At 44.8% G+C, this 16,837-nt stretch overlaps 1 protein-coding gene across 4 annotated transcripts in view; it reads right to left on the bottom strand.

Moving 5' to 3' along the window:
• Nucleotides 1-15,626, bottom strand: part of LOC115076558 (OX-2 membrane glycoprotein-like) — a 53,319-nt gene extending 37,693 nt beyond the window's left edge. The window contains exons 1-2 of one of the 4 annotated variants that reach the window (XR_003852795.1): nucleotides 15,494-15,618; nucleotides 11,590-11,673 (exon numbers count right to left, since the gene is read on the bottom strand). Coding sequence is in view for 3 of the 4 variants with exons in the window: in XM_029578131.1 (XP_029433991.1) it covers nucleotides 11,590-11,673; nucleotides 15,494-15,511 (102 nt within the window). In the remaining variant the exon portion in view is untranslated. Of the gene's footprint in view, nucleotides 1-11,589; nucleotides 11,674-15,493 lie in introns of all 4 variants that reach the window. The other 3 variants (XM_029578131.1, XM_029578132.1, XM_029578133.1) reach the window with 3 other exon arrangements.
• Nucleotides 15,627-16,837: the final 1,211 nt, after the last annotated feature.

Here is a 16,837-nt window from a genome sequence, read left to right as displayed (position 1 = left end):
AAACTAACAATGAGCAGATTCAAAACAAAACGTAGAAAGTACTTTGTTACTCAGTGGTAGAATCTGTTGCCAGAGGATGTGGTCAAGGCAACTAGCATAGCAGAGTTTAAAAGAGGTTTGGACAAGTTCCTGGAGGAAAAGTCCTAAACACATTAGCCAGGTAGACTAAAAACCGATATTGCTATCCCTGGAAGTGAGTAACAGGAATTAGATCGACATTATAGGATCTGCTAGGTATTTGACATTTAGACATAGATTCATCAAATTGCCATAAATAAAGCTGAAATATAGCGCATTTACAGGTTGCGATAAAAAGATGGGCGTGGTTAGGGGAATTAACGACATACCACAATGCATATTTAAATATCACATTGCATGATATTTGTTTTGCATCATGCATCATTTAATGCTTCATGCATCATTTTATGTGACGTGTGTCATTTTACGTCTGGCATGTTATTTTCTTTGTTTATATATACTGGCTTCCTGCAGCTGCCTCTTTCTCAGGCATTGGAGAGAGAGGATTGGAGGTGAGTTGGTGGTTAGTGTTAGTTGGAGTTTAAGAGCTTTTTCTTGGGATTACCTGAGTGAGTTCTCCTGTTTAGTATTCGTATATGTTTACCTTTATCTCTTGGCTTCATCTGTGTGTGGAAGTTTTTGTGTGTCTAGTTTGTCTGTCTGTCCCTTTGTATGGAGGAATGTGGATGGGAGTGTTGAGGAGCAGGAGAGAATGGGGGAGGAAGAGAGGGGAGCGGGGATTGGGAACAAGGGTAAGAACAGTGACACCTCTCCAGAAGTGGAAGTGGCAACCCGATCCTCCAGCAGGTCGGCTGCATCTATGTGTTTACAAGTTCAGCGTGGAGGTCAATGAGCAGCTCATCGCCGGCTTCCTTCAGCATTACCACCGGCTGTTCAGCAACCAGGCCAGGACGACTTCCAGGACTTCCAAGGCCCAGATGTGGTGGACATCTAACAGGCCATATAGCGACATAGTGGCTGCAAGAGGACTGGAGAGCAGGTGGTCCAACTTGCCCAATAGTGCTGACACCGATGGAGGAGCAGCTGATAGAATGGCTAGGGCTGGTAACTCACATTACCTGTAAATGTCGTCTGCTCCAGGTGTCCACACTTTTTGTGCATAGGTTGCTCACATTGAATGATGCAAGTGCACATCTTATGCAAAACAGTACATATGCACTTCTTAGCATTCATACTTATGTCTTCTTCTATGTTTCCACAGCTCTCGCCCAGGAACCCCTGGTCCCAGCCGTGAAGCCCCAGGTACCAGTGGCACTTTTCAATTGGATGCAGAGACACAGTGGACTGAAGAAGAGGAGGAGCAGCAGCAACAACAGCCACAGCAGCAGCAGCTGCTACTTCAAACCCTTAGATCACACCTACCCCTTGTCACCAGCCTAAGCCTCTCCAGCTTTATGGAGGAAACTGCTCTGCCATGGCAGCAACCATCCCAGTTGCCACCATGCCATGTGTCCAAGAGAGACAGCCATCTCATCCCCTGAGCCCAGTGATGCCAGTATTAGAGGCTCAGACTGTACCTCAGCAACCATGAGCCCCATTACCTGCAGCACCAGCAGTGGATCCTACAGTGCAGGCCACACTAGACCACGCTGAGAGGAGGCATGGCCTACATCTTCACCATATATAGGCAGAGATGGTGCGGTTGAGGACAGTTCAGATCAGCCACACCAAAGCCGTGCAGCAGCAAACATCAGCTCTTACAGATGGCTTAATCACCATCTCCACTTCAATTAATAATTTGACCACAGTGGTCAGCCAACTCATTCAACGTTTGCCAGAGCCTGCACTTATGCCATCCCCATCCTCCCAGAAGTCCACACAGCAGTCCCTGCTCTCATAATGGCTCAGGAGTAGGCCCACCAAAAAAATTCCACCCCCAACCACCAAAAAGAAAAAGGTCCATGAGTTATACAGTTAAAAAGGTTAAAAAAAAAAATGGACTCAAAGATGACTTGTCCAAACAAGCCAGGCCAGTTCTCTGTACAGAGTTCCTGTGCCAGCTAAATAGAAGAGGAATCTTACCAAGAATTTAACCAAGGGTTCATCAAGCCCAGCATCCTGTTTCCAACAGTGGCCTCACTACAGAGTTCCTGTGCTGACTAGATGGAAGAAGATTGCTGGACCCGTCCTGACTACAGAGTTCCTGTACCAGCTAGATGGAAGAAGACTGAGGGGCCCATCCTGACTACAGAGTTCCTGTGTCAGTTAGATGGAAGAAGACTGAGGGGCCCATCCTGACTACAGAGTTCCTGTGTCAGTTAGATGGAAGAAGACTGCTGGGTCTATCCTGACTACAGAGTTTCTGTGCCGGCTAGGTGTAAGAAGACTGCTGGGCTTGTCCTCACCACAGAATTCTTGTGCCAGTTTGCTGATGTGGATGATCTAATGTCTGCCTGTGTTGTCCTGTTGCTTACTTGTTATGCCCTCCTCTATGCTCTGCCTATAGTCCTGCCTCCTTGATGTGGTCTCCAATCACAGTTCTGCTGGTATCTCTTCCCATCATGTTTCATCTCCTGCTTCTGCTGCTGGTGCCACTTCTGATCTCATCCTGCTGCTGCCTCCATGCTGTGCTCTCTGGTACTGGTCCTGCTGCCTGCTATTTGAACTTTGCTGCCATGGCCTCTTTATAGTCCCTTTTCAGTGCACTATTTCAACATGGCCTGTCTGGGCCTTCTCTTGAACTTTGTTGCTGTAAAATTATTATTTTATTCAAAAAGAACTTGCTGGAAATGGTATCAGATTATAAAGTGCTCCCAGTCTCATGGACTCTTGCCCTTACAGGGCTACAACCCCTCTCTTGTTTAAGCACTGTCTGATTACGTCATCTACCATTTCCAGATATAAAAATTTACACCCATCCGGTGTATATCTGGAAATGGTAGATGACGTAATCAGACAGTGCTTAAACAAGAGAGGGGTTGTAGCCCTGTAAGGGCAAGAGTCCATGAGACTGGGAGCACTTTATAATCTGATACCATTTCCAGCAAGTTCTTTTTGAATAAAATAATAATACAGTTATCTGCCCTTTAGCAGTAATCCTCAAGGGATTTTTTGGATTAATATTGAGTAGAAAAGCATCTTACCATATAGATATTGAGGGTTCTTTAAGACTGCTAAACTAAGAGATTGGAAGTGGATACAGGTGCCCAGGAAGATACAATGGAAAGGTATCCTGCCTATGAGCTTTGGAAAGTTGCCAGATTGCTAAACTAGAAGCCTGACCAGGAAAATACTCCCTTTTATGTGTGTATCTGAATCCCAGCACTGCATAGGATTTGTTGGAAAAATGTTCTACTTCATGAATATTGAGGGTTTCCAGCAATGCGAAGGAAAGAGAATGCAGATAGGTGAGACTGGGGGCACACATGGTTCTTCTTTGAAATCCCTTGACTGCCTGTTTATATTGTCATAGGACAATGTGCACCCAGGTATAGGTCAGCACAACAAGCCATCCAGAAGGTTTGAAGCTGCCCTGAGACTCTGCGCACACTACATAAGGCAAGACTTCCCTTTGCTGAATTCATCTTGGCTCTCCGCCATTAAGCCCCATCCATATGCCTGCCCAGTACTTCTGCCTTTACCATTTTGTCTGGCACTGATGTCAGGCTCACTGAGCTGTAGTCTCTCAGCTTACTAGCTTTACATTTGTTGCCCTCAGTCCTTAGGTGCACTGGTAGATCTAAATGATAGTTTACAGATTACCAGTAGCAGGTCTGTAATTTCATATCTGAGTTCTTTCAGAACCCTGGGTTTCTCTCTCAAATCCGTGTCTGATACCCATTTGAAATATGAAAATAACTTTTTTTTTTACAGAAATTGGTAGAATCTGCTCAATTTTTGCTGAACTATTTTTTGCATCCACTTCCATATTAAGTAACAGTGGGTGTTTTTTGTTTAGATAGGTACACTTTAAGGTAGCGGATGTACACATCACACAGAGTTATAAAGCTCTCTTATTACTTCTTCCTATTTGCAAGGCAAGGCCAGTAATATTTGAATAAAGAGTCACATGAACCAGTATTCTCACATTTTTACAGAAGAAACTAAACTAGCGTAAACAAGACTAAAACCAAGATAAAGTGAAAGTGTTTGAGGTATTTAACTCTAAGCTGGAGGGTTAGAACGGATATTTGTTCAAAACCTTTTCCCCCCCTTGATGAAATCAAGACCTGTAAAACTATTAATGCAAGTCAATGGGAAGTCCAAACTGAAAGCCCCCAGGAATATCAAAATAAAATGTTCTCTACACTTTAGTGCTTGCTTTTTCTGGCAGACGCCCAATGTACAATTGCTAGGTGTTAAAAAAAAAAAAAAACAAAACCCCAAACTCAGCTCTGTTTCTCTCTTCCTGGTGTGCTGACACTGTGTCTGGTTCAATCATCAGTCAATCTTACTTTCCAGAGATTAAAGGAAGGGGTGGAAAACATAAGGAGAAGCAGCTCCAGGAAAGGTTTAGGGTGCATGGGATCAGCACAGGTGATATCCGAGGGAGTGATGGGAATTGACTAAATTAGTTGGGCAGATGGTCAGACTAGTTAGGCCATATGGCCTTTTTCTGCCATCGCGTTTCTGTATTTAAAGGCTGCTGAGTCTCTATCAGTTCGAGGGGGATGTATTCCCTGTAACCAAAAGAACCAAGGCAACAGGTGGGCTGGTAGACAGCTTGCATTACATTTACATCCTGTAATTTGGTTTTTATGCAGTTAACTATCTCAGTTGAGAAGTTAGCAAGCAATAAACCTGCAATATGTGTTGTATCCTGTTCCCTACTGTAGACAGCCACATATTCATTTCTGCCCTCAACACAGCTTGGAAAATCTCTATTTTAGAACTTAAAATTGAGTGATATTTCATCTAGAAGTCTAAAATGATCCAATAACTTTTTGACAGCTATATCATATCCACAGTTACTATTTACTAGCTGGATCCAATATGTCTAATAGGACAAGAAAGGTCACCAACCTGAATCTTAGCGCTTTGGGAACTCTGATTACAGAATCCAGGCTTTTATTTATATATTTAAAATAATTTATTTTCTGCCTTTACACAGTTCAAGGCTGAGCACATAAACAAAAATACCATATATAGCAACTTTGTAACAAAAGTACAAAGTCAACAAAAGTAGTCCAGTCAAAACATTAACTTCAACCAAAATTAAATTATCTTCTATCATAGTTTCATATTTTTGCCCAGTAGATTGTATACAGAGTCTTTGACTGCAAACGCCAGGTGGATAAATGTTTCTGCAAGATATGGAGTGAGCTCTGAATTCACTAATGGGATAATCATGTTTGCTGTTATCAATAATTAACAGAAACCATACATAAGAGAACGGCTGTTCATAACAGGGATCACTTTACTAACAGATGTTATACTAGGCATGCAAATAAAGCAACATGCCCAGAAGTCAACGGCACTAGAGCTCTTGGATCAAATGGTATTAAAGTGTTTTTCTATTTGACACAAAACAGGAAAACCCCTTTAGCACATCTGGCCCTGTTATGTGTACTAACCTTCACGTACGTCCATAAAAATCCTACAGCGACCCAGAGATGTAAATATCCTCCTTCATGAAATGTACATAAGAACATAAGAACATAAGAACATAAGAAAATGCCATACTGGGTCAGACCAAGGGTCCATCAAGCCCAGCATCCTGTTTCCAACAGTGGCCAATCCAGGCCATAAAAACCTGGCAAGTACCCAAAAACTAAGTCTATTCCATGTTACCATTGCTAATGGCAGTGGCTATTCTCTAAATGAACTTAATAGCAGGTAATGGACTTCTCCTCCAAGAACTTATCCAATCCTTTTTTAAACACAGCTATACTAACTGCACTAACCACATCCTCTAGCAACAAATCCTAGAGTTTAATTGTATGTTGAGTAAAAAAGAACTTTCTCTGATTAGTTTTAAATGTGCCCCATGCTAACTTCATGGAGTGCCCCCTAGTCTTTCTATTATCCAAAAGAGTACATAACCGATTCACATCTACCCGTTCTAGACCTCTCATAATTTTAAACATCTCTATCATATCCCCCCTCAGCCGTCTCTTCTCCAAGCTGAAAAGTCCTAACCTCTTTAGTCTTTCCTCATACACACACTTTTAGCTGGCAGTCTCTCTCTCTGTACGGCAGGATGGGAATTAAGGAGAGGCGGTCGGCTGGAAGCTGTTGTATTCCAGCCACACTCCTTTCCTGCAGGTCCTGTGGCAATTAGACAGTTTATAAGAAGTATCCCAAATCCTCCAAGGACTTGCACAATTAACTGTTATTTAAATATAAGTCCTCCAGGCTTTAAATCAGAATCATAGGGGCCTCTGAAGCATTGATCAATGCAATTATAGAGCTCAGAGGGTCGTTTTTCCCTTTGAAAGGAAAAAACCTCTCCCTATATATCTGTGATTATACTGTAACTAAACGCAGTTAGTCATAATAGTTATTTATAAATACAGATGCTAATGGAAAGACCAGTAAAGAAATGGCACGTGGAGTGGTTGAATGGGGGGTGGTTTGTGTGCAGGGGTGGGGCGTGTAGTAAGATGTTTCGGTGAGGGATTGGGGCTTTGAGTGGGATCTGTGTGAATGTGAGTGGGGGATCTGTGTGAACAAATGGTGGCGGGTGTGCGTGAGTGGAAGCTGAGCAAGTGAGTGGGTGTGAATGGGTGGGGGTTTTGGGTGTGAGTGGGTTGACTGTGTATGTGTGTGTATGAATGGGGGGTGTAAGTGTGGCACCCCCCCCCCCTCCAGCCTGCCCACCAGATGTCCCTGTCCCTGTATAGAACTCACTATTACAGAGCCACACATTTTATATCGGAGCGCGCGTGTGTGCGTGAGCGCCGGCTCGCACGTGCAAGGTAGGGGAATTTTGTTAAAAGTGCGCAGTGACGTGATCGGGCAAGCAACCTCAAACCCTCTCTCACTAATTCCTGCTGAATATTTATCATACTATTACCATTCACAACTGTCATATTTATTCATTTGATTACCTATGTACCGTTTCATAGTCTTATTTTTTTCACTTGCTATTCTAATGTATCAATAGGCTGAAATGTAAATATTGTGCTGTTCAATTTCTCCCCTTCCATCCCAAGTTTATTTTCCTTGTTTTTTGTAACTTTCCCTCTCCCTTTTTCTGATTCACTGTATTTAAAGTTCAAGGTTCTTATTGAAAATATTGTTTTTTACGTTACGTTATGCTTTACACTCCTTGTTATTTGTAAACCGGGTTGATGTGATGCCTATCATGAAACTCGGTATAACAAAAACAATAAATAAATAAATAAATTTTCCCAGTTCCCTCCCAGTCCGAACTTCCTAAAACCCCTACTACCCCTACCCTGCCTGCCTTTTCCCCTCTCCTCCCTGACCTCTAAAACCCCTCTAGCTAGCTACTTTTTTTTTTTAATACTTAGCTGCACTCCGGAGCAGCAGTAACTTGTGCATTTATTTTATTTTATTTATCTGAAGCTTTTTTATACCGATGTTCGAAGAACATCACATTGGTTTACGTGTAACAGGTAGTGCTTCACCCAGCTGGCCCCCGCTCCGCCACCGACCAGCCCAAAGCCTGCCCCCAGCCCACCTTTTTTTTTTTTTTAAGGCAGTCTTCGGCGCTTACTAGGAGATATGCACGTGGGCAGGGCCGTTTAAAAATCCCCATGGTGCGCACGCGGCCCAGCCACATGTGTAGCTCCCGGTTTTTACGTGCACCAGCATTTTAAAATTTACCCCTTTGTGTCTGTGCAAGTGAGTGGCTGGGGTGGGGTGGGGTATGTGAGGGCTCTGTGTATGTGAGTGGGATGTGGCTGGGTGCAGGGGCTGTGTGTGTGTGTGTGTATGAGCAGGTAAGGCGAATGTGTGTGTGTGTGTCTGAGCGGGTGGGGTGGTTATAAGTAAGTGGATGTGGTATACGTGAGTGAGCATGTGGGCTCTGGGTTTGTACGAGTGAGTGAGGTGTGAGCTGGTTTGGGTGGTGAGTGTGAGTGGCTAGAGTGGGGTGGAGTATGTGAGGGCTCTGTGTATGTGAGTGGGATGTGGCTGGGTGCAGGGGCTGTGTGTGTGTGTGTGTATGAGTAGGTAAGGCGAATGTGTGTGTGTGTGTGTGTGTCTGTCTGTCTGAGCGGGTGGGATGGTTATAAGTAAGTGGATGGGGTATACGTGAGTGAGCATGTGGGCTCTGGGTTTGTACGAGTGAGTGAGGTGTGAGCTGGTTTGGGTGGTGAGTGTGAGTGGCTGGGGTGGGGTGGAGTATGTGAGGGCTCTGTGTATGTGAGTGGGATGTGGCTGGGTGCAGGGGCTGTGTGTGTGTGTATGAGTAGGTAAGGCGAATGTGTGTGTGTGTGTGTGTGTGTCTGAGCGGGTGGGATGGTTATAAGTAAGTGGATGTGGTATACGTGAGTGAGCATGTGGGCTCTGGGTTTGTACGAGTGAGTGAGGTGTGAGCTGGTTTGGGTGGTGTGTGTGAGTGGCTGGGAGGTATGTGCATGTGTGATTGGATGGGGTGTGAGTGCATGAATAAATATGTGGACTGTTCAAAGTTCAGTCTTTACCCATTGCTTGGTCCACTTCCAAATAGTTCCTGGCTCCCCCTTTCACCCCTCAATCCCCTTGTCATCCTGATCTCATCCAGCGGTACCTCTTCCTCTAGGTAGACTGGCAGGTCCTGCACTTTCTGTCAGCCATGATGTCCAGGCTGCAGGTTGTTACTTCTGTTGCAACCAATGGGGCTTCTCCCAACCTGCTGTGCCACACTTTATCTGCTGCACCTGTTGTTCAGCTAGCAAGGCCCAGCCATGCTGAACAGGTCTGTTAACGTCCTCTCCTCTTCCACAGCCAGAACGCAATTTCCCTACCTGCGGTACCACTCACTATCTCCAGTGCTGCCATCGATACAAAGCACTGAGGGATACGTGCAGGCCAGTCATACGCACTGACAAACCCTCAAGCACACGAGCCATTGCCTTCTATTAATAGTGGGATAGATATAAATATAGATACCAGGCTCTATTTAAATCAGGGTTGCCAACTCATGAAAAAAAAATTTTTCTGACATCCAAAATGCTAGATTATTACAGCCTAACTCTTGAACAGACAAATATTTTGCCATTTTTGCACAGCCGGATCTTATTATACCAAGATTCGCCCTTTACGCACCAAGACGTAGCACCCAACTCCTGACTATGGCAACTTCACATAGCCTGAGCCCACAGCAACCAAGATACAGGCCCTGTCACTCAGGGCATTATCACTGACATGACTTGGACCAGGAGAGGGACTGTGGGGTGGTTGTGTCTGGGGATCTGAAGGCAGCCAAGCAATATGACATCAAGACTGTAGCAAAAGCCAGAAGGATGCTGGGCTGCGTAGAGAGAGCCGGCAGGAAAAGATTAATGCCTCTGTACAGGTCCTTGGTGAGGCCTCACCTGGAGTACTGTGTTCCGTTCTGGAGACCGTATCTTTGAAGGGACAGAGACAGGATGGAAGCATTCCAGAAAATGGCAACCAAAAGGGTGTGGAATTTGTTTTGGAAGACTTAGGATGGAGAGGCTGAAGGATACCCTGGAGGACAGGAGATGCAGGAGAGATATGCACAAACAGCATATCTGTTCCATTGGAAAGGAAACTGTACAACTAGGGGCCACGATATGAAACTCCAGGAGGGATGATTCTGAACCAACATCAGGAAATATTCTTTACAGAGAGGGTAATGGATGCCTGGAATGCCCTCCTGGAACAGGTGGTGAAGACAAGAAGGGCATGGGATAAACTACAGATCCCTAGAGGCTTGAGATTGGAAATGAAGAAAGGGGATAGCCTATGTTAATACTAGGTGTAACATTTCTGCATAGGAGTAACCTGCATGGGTGGCAGTTACTACCATAAGAAACATTTTGGGCAGATGGATGCACCGTTTGGCTTTTTAATGCTATCATCACTATGTTACTATGAAATATAATTTAATATATATTTTTTTACGTTGTCATTACTACATTAATCTGACATTTTATATTTGTTCTTTATGCCCTCATTACTGTTACTATGAAATATTTTATATGTTTTTTATGCTATCATTACGTTACTTTAACATATTTTATAGTTGTTTTTTCATGCCGTCATTACTAAATTACTATGAAATATTTTATATTTTTTATGCTGTCAATACTAAATTATTATGACATTTTATATTTGATTTTTGATGCCATCATTACTATGTTACTATTACATATTTTATATTTGTTGTGTTATGCTGTCATTACTATGTTACTATGACACATTATATTAGCTTTTTTTTATGCCGACATTACTACGTTACTATGATATATTTTATATTTGGTTTTTATGCCGTTATTACTACATTACTATGACATTTTATATTTGGTTTTTTTATACTGACATTACTACGTTACTATGACATATTTTATATTTGTTTTTTTATGCTGACATTACTATGTTACAATGATATATTTTATATTTGGTTTTTATGCCATCATTACTATGTTACTATGACATATTTTATATTTGCTTTTTTTATGCCGACATTACTATGTTACTATGACATTTTATATTTGTCTTTTTATGCTGTCATAACTATCTTACTATGACTTTTTTATATTTATTGTTTTATGCTGTTGTTACTATATTTCTTTGATATTTTATATGTATATATATATTTTTTAATAAAAGAGGCTGTGCAGTGCCCTTTGGGTGCCTATTCCTTTTCTTTCCCTTCCCTATATCAGGTAATCCTGCTTTCAATAGCTTTGCTAGATAGGACTAAACTAGACCCTGTGTCTGGGACACAGCCACTATTATCTCATTATGGAGCAGCTTTCTACAGAAATCTTCAGAAAACCAGTGCTCTGTAGGATCCACCCTCCCCTTACCTTAAAACAAATAAAAAAAACAAACAACTGGAGCCTGCAACAGCTGAGAAAGAGATGTGCTTCAGCATAAATCATATTCTAACTAAAATATTCCATTAAAACCGCTCTCAGCTTTTAACAACTTCCGCCCATAAGCCCAACGCCATACCCCTCCTGGATCGGAGGCGGCATTCCTAAACTTATGTGGCTGTGTGGTGGAGGCAGCGAGCTTTCCAGCATTTACAAATGCTGCAGTCACTTACACCTGCGGCAGAGAGCCAATCCCTCGACAGCTGGCCCCCCGCTCACGTGGGACTTTGTGGGGGTGATTTTCTGAAGGATTCAAGTGCAATAACCCCTGTTTTTTGGGGGCGTAAATCAGCTTTTGAAAGTTGTTTGGGGGGGAGGGGGGCGGAGGGTTGTGCAGGGAAATATTACCTGCAGTGGGTGTTCTGGGGCAGAGTGGGGGTGGGGAGAACATTGACAAGCACACGTTTGATTTTCAAAAACGTGTGTACAGCTACACAGGGAGAAAGAAAGCCACCCCTGCTTGGGAGCAGCTGGGACCTCCTGTGCAGATCTGAACCCAGGTACTGGAGCTACCTGCAAATTTACAAAGGGGACTTAGGCGCTTATGGGCTAAGGTCTGTGGGTACGTGGCCTTTGCAGGCTGCTGAAAGCTCACCTCTTCCCCTCGTGTATTCAAATCTGGGGCCAGCTTTAAGAAGAATATTTTGGGAGTCGCATACACACTTTCCACAAACCATGCCTGCAAAAAAAAAGAAAAAGGGCAAAACAACACACATTTGAAAGGCAAGAGCACTCGTGCCAGTCATCAAGGCTGACACGTTTCAAGAGTGTGCTCATTCAATATTTTGTTTGTATTTACCATCTGCCTAATATGTGGTATGCGTTCATTTCTAAAAGTCACAGAAAGCACTGAATCTCGCCTTCATTCAGTCCCAACAAAGAGTGTTTCACATCCTATGCTGGGTTTTGGATACCAGAAGCCTTGAAGCTCGCTACAGGAAAGCGGATAATTGCCTCTCCTGTACAAGTAAAACACTATCCTGGAGCTAATTTTCCTTAGTCCTGCTGGGTCCGCAGATTCCTGCTTGAGGCTCCTCAGTCAGGGCTCATTGTCAGGAGGTGCTCAGCAGAGCGCATTATTTTATTCTTCGTTGTCTGCAAATCTTTGTCTGTAAACTTTACTTCTGACGCAGCCAGGACTTTTGCACATAAATAAATGAGTATATAAAACTGTGCTTATTGCTTAACTCCCTCATATATAAATCTGATGCTAATAAAGGCATTATCCATAACCCTCCCCTCCTCCTAATGCAGAGAGGTACATAGGCTTAACCTCACTTTTGTTAGCGTTCAAAATTTAACTCCTGGTTAGAGGTGGAGTAAAGTTCCTGGGGCCAGAACTATGGGACAGATCTGGGGATTTACACACAAAAAACCATGGTTTATGTGCACAAATCATGTTTTCTGTGCATAAAATAGGGATTATGAGGTAGATTTTTAAAAGCCTATGGGCCAGATTTTCAAAGAGGTACGTGCGTAAGATATGCACGTACCCCCTGAAAACCTGGACCAAGCTCCCCTGCGCGCGCCGAGCCTATGTTGCAAAGGCTGCCGGCGCGCGCAAAGCCCCGGGACGCACGCAAGTGCCGTGCTTTCCTGGGGGGCATGTCGCGGCCAGCGCGTCATCGGGGGCATTCCGGGAGCATGGCCGCGGCCTCTGGACCAGCCCCCAGACTGGACCATGGCGCGGCGAGCGAAAGTTGGCACGGTGAGCGAACGTTGGCGCGGTGAGCGAAAGTTGGCACGGTGAGCGAAAGTTACGCCTGCCTTGGGCAGGCGTAACTTGGGCAACAAAGGTAGGGGGGGTTTAGATAGGGCTCGGGGGGGGGGGGGAGGTTAGGTAGGGGAAGGGAGGGAAGGTGCGGGGGGTTGGAAGGAAAGTTCCCACTTTGGTGGGGTTACGGGCACCGGGCCTATTTTAGAAAGGCTCAGCAATGCACGTATGTCCCAGGTCTTCAAAAAAGGGGCGGGGAGGTCCGGGAGCAGGGCAGGGGCGGGGTCAGAGGCTCCTGGCACAGTGGCCATTTGCCGCTGTGCTGGGGGATCATGTGACGGCAGGCTGCCTGCGCATGCAACAGGTAAAACAAAGGTCAGGGGGGGTCTAGGAGAGGTCTAGGGGGCAGGAGGGTTAGGGGAAGGGAGTTCCCTGGGAGGGAATGGGTGAAGGCCGCGGGTGTCTGTGCGCACGTTGCACAATTGTGCACCGCCTTGCGCACACCGACCCCTGATTTTATAACATGTGCGCGCATGTTATAAAATCAGGCATCCATGTGTACGCGCGCTCAACCTTTTAAAATCTATCCCTCTGTTAATTGTTGTATTTATTTACATTCTGCTAAGTTTACATAAAAACATAAGATTGCCATATTGGGTCAGACCAAGGGTCCATCAAGTCCAGTATCCTGTTTCCAACAGTGGCCAATCCAGGTCACAGGTACCTGGCAGGATCCCAAAGGGTAGATAGTTTCCATGCTGCTTATCCCAAAAATAAGCAGTGGATATCTGCAACTCCACTTTAATAATGGTTTATGGACTATTCTTCCAGGAACTTGTCCAAAACTTTTTTAAACACAGCTACAGTAACAGCAATGAATTCCAGAGTTTAATTTTGCTTTGAGTAAAAAAATATTTTCTAGTAAAAGTATTAAATGCACCACTTATTAACTTCATTGCGTGTTCCCTAATCTGTGTGCACTTTGAAAGAGTAAACAACTGATTGTTTACCCGTTCCACTCATTATATAGACCTCCATCCTATCTCCCCTCAGCCATCTCTTTTCCAAGCTGAAGAGTCCTAACCTCATTAGCCTTTCCTCATAGGGGAATTGCTCCATCCCCTTTCTCATTTTGGTCGCCCTTCTCTGTACCTTTTCTAATTCTGCTATAATAAAAACTTCCAGCTCATTTAGAACCAGGACTGAGATCTGGCTTCATTTACAACTCTCTGGGATTCTTCCCCTTTTCTATGTCCCTGCACCCTGCCTCCAGCATACCCTAGCGTGGGCTGGGGCCCTTCCAGAGTCCTGCACAGGCTCCAGATCTGCTCACCAGGGGTCGCTCCTAAGCAAAGACCATGATTCCCTCCTGCTAGCCCCTGTCAATCCATGTTTGTACCTGAGGCAATGGAGGGTAAAGTGACTTGCCCAAGGTCCCAATGAGTGGCAGCGGGATGTGAACGCTGGTTTCCTAGGTTCATAGCCCACTGCTCTAACCACTAGGCTAACCCTCCACTCCATGTACTAACAACATGATTTGTGCACATAAAAGTTAACTCAGCATTTGCTTGCAGAAAATGTATTTCTGTGCTTCAGTTATATTTTCAGCATATAAAACATGGTTTATGTACACAATCACATAGGTCATATTTTATGCACGGAAAATACGATATGCACATATGCCACGTTTTCTTCGCAAACGTGAAGATTAGCACTTTAACTCTTGCTGCACTGGCATACAATTAGTTTACTGCAATTGGAGTTAAAACATTGTAGCATGCACATGAAGAAACGGGGTGCTGAATTTCAACACCCAGCTTATTATATTGTCCTCATGGTAAGAGTTCATGTTTAACAATCCCCAGTCTCGTCAGGGGGCCGGACACAACCAAGAGAGCCTCCTCTCGGCCCCCACCCAACCCCACCACAGAAGTGAGGGATGCGCTGCACTCTGTGATACACCTGTGAGGAGCATTGACACCTGATGGTCCCATACAACAGTACATGTCCCTCTAATTCCCACCTGTTATCAATACAGGAGCCGACTGCTTGTAGGTACAGTTACATAAAGTACACAATTAAGTGAAGTAACAAACAATCAACAGCTTTTTGGGTCATTTCCAGCCTTCCTAAGTCAAAGGTTTTGAAGTTAGAATTTCTTTAACAGCTATCATAATAAATAAACGGCTGATACCATCGTTTATAAAAGCCACTTCATTCCGTGTAATAAGCTCAGTTCTGTGCCGGTGCAGGTACAGAAGCTAAACTTGACATTCTGCAATGCCCCTGTTTTGGTTCCATTTGAAAATCCAATCGTTTCCAGGTCAATGTTTTTTACCTGCTAGTTTTCATGTCATTTAAAATTCTGACACTTTAAATTTGAAAGGAGCTAATAATCTAAGTTTTGGACAAGCACAGCACAGAAAGAGTACAAGCAAACCCGAAAACTATTGCACTTGTACAGGGTTTAATTTGCTTCAGCTTCAGGAAGAGAAAGATCTGCCCAGAAGAAAGCGGATAAAAGCCAGGCGAGACGCTTTTCTCTCCGCTCAAAACTTAAATCCGGCTCCAGAATGACTGCAGGAAGGCGGGGATCCGGTCCTTCTTAAACTAACGCTGGTGAAACCGGGGCAGAGAAAAAGGAAGCGGACAGGAAACAGGGAAAAAGAGCCCTGGAAACAAATAAATAAATAAAAGCTGCAGGGAGGATGGGGGAATAAAGACCAACGCGCCTGGAGACAGAGAGTGGCCCGACCACTCCTGCCTCGGGAGCTCGCGTCCGTACCTGTCTCCGGCTGCTCATCCTCACCGGTGGCCCGGGACCGCAGCTGCCCGCCTCCGAGCCAGGCTCCGGGGCTCAGCACTGAGCTCGCCCCCCGCGGTGCCCATGATCGGGCGCCTGGAGCCCTGGCTTTACCCTGCCCCCCACCTCCCCCTGCTTCCTGCGCCCCGCCCTCCCCAGCACCGCCCGCACGCTGCAGGGCCCCGGAGGGTCTGCCTGCCCCCTGACTCCTTCTAGGGAAGGACAGAAAAGGAAAAGCCGGCAGCAAGTGCCGATTCCCTAAAATCACCCTTAGCCCTAACCTCAGGTTACCTGTTCATAATAAACACTTTTTTTATTTTCTCCTTCCCCTCCTCACTCTCCTGTTTTGGAGGCTGATGTTCCTTGCTGAGCCTGACTACAGCTTCTGCTTCCAGAAATTAGGAAGGTTCCTCTATTCCGTCCCAGCCCTCAACTCTCAGGCCAATACCATACCACGCGCGCAGGCTAGCGCAGTGGTTAACCCGCGTCCATAACTCCTCATGCAATAAATGGTAGATTTTAAAACCCGCGTGCGCACACGGACACGCCAATTATATAACATGAGCGCGTCGACGCATGATATAAAATCCACTACCCGCGCTCACGTGCGACCGATTTTATATCTGTGCGTGCATGTGCGCACGAGTGCCGACTTCCACGCGAAAGGGGGGGTGGGGGAATTTTATGAAATGCACGCGGCGACGTGATAGGCTCTTTCCCCAGTTCCTTCCCAGTCTGCTCCAACTTCCTAAACCCCCTGGCCAACGCGCTTCGCTTTTCCTCTATCTGCACCGACCTCTAAAATCCCGCTAACATTTCTTTTTTTGTTTTAAAATGTACTTGCTCGCTGGAGCAGTAGCAGGTTGCGCACGCCGGTTGGCTGCCGGCACACGCTTCAGCGGGTCACTGGCTAATGGCGCTGACCCATGGCCCTCCCACACGCCACCCACACCCCGCTCCAGACAGCCCCTTTTTGCCAAACCCATTTTTCTGCACATATGTGCAGAAAAATGGGTTTGGCAAACTATACCTTAATTTTTTTTTCAACTATACCTTAATTTTTGAGCTCTTTCATCTTTTGTATTTATACTGTACTCACACTCCATTTACTCTATCTTTTCTATTTATTTTCTATATAATATTTATTACTATATTACTATGTTTAATTGGTTATTCTATTCTATTTGTTCCATCATTATTGTTAGTTCTATTGTTACCTGTTTTATTGTTCAACTGTTCTATGTAAAGCCCACTACTCTTTTTGGGCATTTAAAAGTTGTATGTAAACCGGATTGATTTGTAGTTCCTACAAGAACTTCGGTCTAT

Source organism: Rhinatrema bivittatum, chromosome 15 (assembly GCF_901001135.1).
Source record: "Rhinatrema bivittatum chromosome 15, aRhiBiv1.1, whole genome shotgun sequence".
Lineage (NCBI taxonomy): Eukaryota > Metazoa > Chordata > Amphibia > Gymnophiona > Rhinatrematidae > Rhinatrema > Rhinatrema bivittatum.
The sequence above is the reverse complement of the archived record's forward strand: the minus strand, read 5'-3'. Positions and strand labels throughout refer to the sequence as shown.